At 36.9% G+C, this 5,174-nt stretch overlaps 1 protein-coding gene across 3 annotated transcripts in view; it reads right to left on the reverse strand.

Annotated features, from left to right (window-relative positions):
* Positions 1-1,404: 1,404 nt before the first annotated feature.
* The window catches only part of clmna (calmin a), a 36,261-nt gene continuing 32,491 nt past the window's right edge, over positions 1,405-5,174 (reverse strand). For all 3 annotated transcript variants that reach the window (XM_005750112.2, XM_005750111.2, XM_005750110.2), the window contains exon 13: positions 1,405-3,331. In XM_005750112.2, coding sequence (XP_005750169.1) covers positions 3,214-3,331 — 118 coding nt within the window. In that variant the 3' untranslated portion in view covers positions 1,405-3,213. The remainder of the gene's footprint in view (positions 3,332-5,174) is intronic.

The following is a 5,174-nucleotide window of genomic DNA, read 5'->3' on the forward strand; positions in this document are numbered from 1 at the left end:
TATATTTAAAAAAACTAAAAAAAACTTTTTGGTTTAAATTGAGTTCATATATCCTTCAAGGACGCCTTCTCCTTGAACCAGATTTGAAGAACTTCTTGATAACACCCTCATTATTTCGTAAAATCTTCATCAGGTTTAGATGGCTTTACATTTTGCATTCAGTTATCCATAGTATGTATTTTTGTGTACAAATCAAGTCTACTGTACAGTTATGATGAACCACAAAAATATAATAGTGCATTTGTAAGCACAGATGCAACAAAATATCAAGGCCACAGTTGAATAAAAATATGAATGTAATATTTTAAGAAATGTGCCATTTTCTGATTAAAGATGTTATTAATAGTAATAGTCATAATTGTCTAACATACGATGAAGTTTGGATTTAAAGAACAAAGCTGCATCTCTACATGGGAAAATGTGAAAAGAAAAAGCCTTTTGAGAGAGAAAATATGCTCGATTTTACCAACACACTTTCATTTTTATAATTATTTATAATTTGTCAAATTACAAGTTCATTTTCATCACACAATGGCATTTCAATAGAGAAGGATTCATTAGAAAAAAAATAAATTACAACTACAAATTAAAATGAAAACTTAACTGTAAATATTAGTAACTCAAAACCTTCAATGTTTATTAAGGTCATCACATCTATGATGCAAAACAGCATGATGCTGTTATGGAGCTTGACACCTGAATAAAGGTTTCTAATAATATGTGACAAGGTCTATATAGCAGTGGTGGACAAAAGGTCACATTAACGCAGCAGGATCTGCTTCAAGTGACATTTTTCTCACACAGTGAGTGCATGGGTTCATGCGGACATCTCCATGCCTGTCAAGTTTTTCTGATTGCATGGACTCATCTGTGGAGATGTACATTACAATGCACCAACTGTGGATGTGGCAGGCAGGACAGGTTACAACAACGCAATTAATGTATGGGGACGATGTGTTTTAATGTAATAATTTAATGATTTTTAAATAGTATCTAATGTTTTGATACATTCGACATGTGAAATGCATAAAGCCTTAAAAACAAATGTCTGATAAATGTATTTAAAAATGCATTGTAGCATACACCTACATAGATGATGTTACAGTTTTACTTGCACAACTGCAGCTTTCTTCTTCAGCCTTTATAAATAGGACTTATTTGTACAAAACAAAAAAGCCTTTGTTTTTCTATTAAAACTTTTAATCTATAACCCTTTTTTGTGAACGTTAATACATTTATTTTAATATTAAGACTAATATGAGTGCACTAAAATTTCAAGAATAAAGTTGCAGGATCTTTTGCAGTTATGTAAAACTCAAAGATACTATGTGTTTTTGAAATGTAGCTTTTTTTGGTTCCTGTGCAAAATGTGTTTAAAAACAGAAAGCAATGATTTGCAAATCTCACAAACCCATATTTTATTCACAATTTTAAAAAAAACTGAAAATATACTAAAGGTTTAAACTAGGAATTATTTTAAGAAAAATATTGGCTCATCTTGAAATTGATGGCAGTTTGTATGAACACTATGAGCTTCTGGGAAGCAGGCTTAGCTAAAACTGAGTTGATAATAAAGTTTCCCTCATCTCAGGGTTAACAAACTCAAAGTCAGATCTATACTCACCATCTTTCTAAGTCTTTGACCCTGGGCAATAATCCTGTCAGGCTGTCAGCAAATTTCCTGAAAACATTTACCGTGTGTTGCACACTGGAAATATAGTCAGCTGTCACACTGACGAAAAACGTGTCACATTTGGATCTTGGAGCGCATGTAATTTGTGTGAACACTAGGTGGGGCTGAGATGACTTTAAGTGTCATGGTTCCTGGAGTCAGTGTTTTCAGTTTGTTGTTCTTTCTCCTCAGTTAATTTTTTTTTAAATCTATATTTTCAGTGTTCTTGTAATTATGTTTGGATTATGTCCTGAAGTTTCTGGGTTTTTGTTCATAATTTAATAAACAAGCTTCAATTAATGTCTATCTTTTATTATCATTCTGCTTTTGGTGATTCGGTTTATACTTATTCTTCTTAGCCTTCCCCGTTCCCTCAGTGTAGGTGTTTTCATGACTTCCTGTCTTATTTTGCCATTCAGTCGTCTCAGTTTTCTTCAGTTCATGTTTTGTTGTCCATGCTCCCACGCTCTGTGTTTTCTCTGCTGTCTCCTAGTTTTGCACTTCTGCCTTGAGCCCAGCTTTGTCTCCGTGACATCCAGGAGTAAACATCCTTTTGAGTTTATCCTTTTGTCTCCAGGGTCCTGCCTGCCGCACAGCATATCACGACATTGACACTCAAACTATACATTTTATATTATATATATTTTAGAGTTGTTCTTAAACATGGACTATCTGCAGGTTCTGAACATTTACATTGTGTGCACAGACTGAGCTTAAGTCATTATTATTCTGAATTATGTCAAACAACATTTTGGTATCTGAATTTCAGCGTCTGAGCCTAGACACATTTTACACTGAAAAGCAGCTAAATTAGTGTTGAGTCAACCCGGAACCTTAATCGCTGAGATGATAGGCTCTGCAACAGATCAGCAAACCATGTCAGAGTCTACTTATCCAAAACAGATCATGGATTCAGATCTGACATTTTTATCTTCACTTTTTACACCTACATTTTGTTGTTCTTAGGTTAGAAGTGAATAATTAAATTTAGATATCAAATCAAATTAGGATTCCAGCCTCATCTAAAAATCAGTTGCGTGCATGATGACAGCAGGCCTCATAAAAACTATACCGCCAGTGCTACCCCAGAATCTTCTAGCAGATGTATTAATTTAAAATTAATTTCAAATTTTGGTTTGTCTGATTACAGAATTCTGTTTAGGTTTTTCTTACATTTTACACAGTGTCCCAACCTTTTCAGAATCTGGTTTGTTTATTTTAAACCAGTAAAATTTTGATCTTTAAATTTTTAACTTCATTTTCATATAAGTGTGATCTTTTTCTAAAAAGACTGCAATGTTTTTCCTCCCCAAGTGACCTTTACACTCTCACATAAACTGCTTAAGCCACACTAGAAGCTAAAAACCAAAACACAGAAAACAAGCTCTTGTAGTTTTAAATTATACAGGTTTTAAATATCTTCACTTAATGTAGATTCATAAAAAGGTGGCAGTTGGCTGTATGAGCATGTGCATGTTAAAAAACCTAAAGTTTTTTATTTTTCCTCATAGCTCAGAGAAGCTGTGCTTGTGCGCGTGCGTTCAGCGGTTCAGCAGCATGTCGGGCAGTGTCTTCAGGTCGATCTGAGGCAACACCCAGAAACAGTAGAGCAGTAACCATAGCAGCAGCAGCACACGTAGCTCCCAGTTCTCCCTCCACCTACACACACAGAGACAAGTGCAACTTTACTTTCTCTTTGCACAGTGTTTGAGCTCATTTGATTTAATTGGTGGTTGAGCTGCACTCTTCGGCTAGTTCACACACTTGTGCTCTTCATAACATTTTCAGTATGGCAGCATATTCTCGCTATATTAACTCAAGCAGCTGTTTTCATTGCAGACAATTTAACATAGAAGAAACCCACATTTGAGGCAAAGCTATGATGCTGAACCAGACTGCACACTACAGCCGTGCTGGAATTAGCTCACACAGATGGAACGGAACTTTGAATGTGCCTTCCTGTCTGTTACAACAAGATGTCTGCTGTGTTACAAAAGTCATGTCCAGTAACAAATCACATTTTTCTGACAGCAACAGATTTCAGCATTTACCATGTTGTCATTTTTTGTAATATGTACTACAAAAACAAGTTGCATGGACCAGCTACGTTGTGATTTCATTCAAAGGAAGTCTGTGTAGTCTTCACAGGTACATCCAAACGTAGGTTCTCCTGCTAATCTGTAAGCTGCAGAGAAATGAAGACGTCCGTCCTTCCTGTGCCACGTATAAATCTAACTCGAGTGCTGTTTGCTCACAAAAACATAATTTGAAGTTACTTCAATTCAGCAGCTACTGTTACAAACTTGGCAACACAGTAAACCTACATCACAGTTAAAGGCTCGAGTGTTACAAACAACTCCAGTCAGGTCCATAAATATTGGGACATCGACACAATTCTAACATTTTTGGCTCCATACACCACCACGATGGATTCCAAATGAAACGAACAAGATGTGCTTTAACTGCAGATTGTCAGCTTTTATTTGAGGGTATTTACATTTGCAAATGTGCCTCCCACTTCTCAAGGGACCAAAAGTAATGGGACAATTGGCTTTTCAGCTGTTAGATGGCCAGGTGTGTGTTATTCCCTCATTACCCCAATTACAATGAGCAGATAAAAGGTCCAGAGTTCATTTCAAGTGTGCTGTTTGCATTTGGAACCTGTTGCTGTCAACTGCCAAGATGAGATCCAAAGAGGTGTCACTATCAGTGAAGCAAGCCATCATTAGGCTGAGAAAACAAACCAAACCCATCAGAGAGATAGCAAAAACATCAGGCGTCTCAAAAAGAAGGAACGCACCGGTGAGCTCAGAAACACCAAAAGACCCGGAAGACCACGGAAAACAACTGTGGTGGATGATCAAAGAATCCTTTCCCTGGTGAAGAAAACACCCTTCACAACAGTTGGTCAGATCAAGAACACTCTCCAGGAGGTAGGTGTATGTGTGTCAGAGTCAACAATCAAGAGAAGACTCCACCAGTGTGAATACAGAGGGTTCACCACAAGATGTAAAACCTTTGGTGAGCCCCAAAAACAGGAAGGCCAGATTAGAGTTTGTCAAATGACATCTAAAAAAGCCGTCACAGTTCTGGAACAACATCCTATGGACAGATGAGACCAAGATCAACTTGTACCAGAGTGATGGGAAGAGAAGAGTATGGAGACGGAAAGGAACTGCTCATGATCCTAAGCATACCACCTCATCAGTGAAGCATGGTGGTGGAAGTGTCATGGCGTGGGCATGTATGGCTGCCAGTGGAACTGGTTCTCTTGTATTTACTGATGATGTGACTGCTGACAAAAGCAGCACGATGAATTCTGAAGTGTTTCGGGCAATATTTTCTGCTCATATTCAGACTAGAGATGGCACGATACCACTTTTTTATGTCCGATACCGATACCGATATCATAAATTTGGTTATCTGCCGATACCGATATGAATCCGATATAGTGTTTTTTAATCAACAAAACTGTTTTTTAAATATCTTGCTGCATTTTGTA

The sequence above is a fragment of the Pundamilia nyererei genome, unplaced genomic scaffold (assembly GCF_000239375.1).
Source record: "Pundamilia nyererei isolate P.nyererei 1_Seehausen unplaced genomic scaffold, PunNye1.0 scaffold00262, whole genome shotgun sequence".
NCBI classification, from domain to species: Eukaryota; Metazoa; Chordata; class Actinopteri; order Cichliformes; family Cichlidae; genus Pundamilia; species Pundamilia nyererei.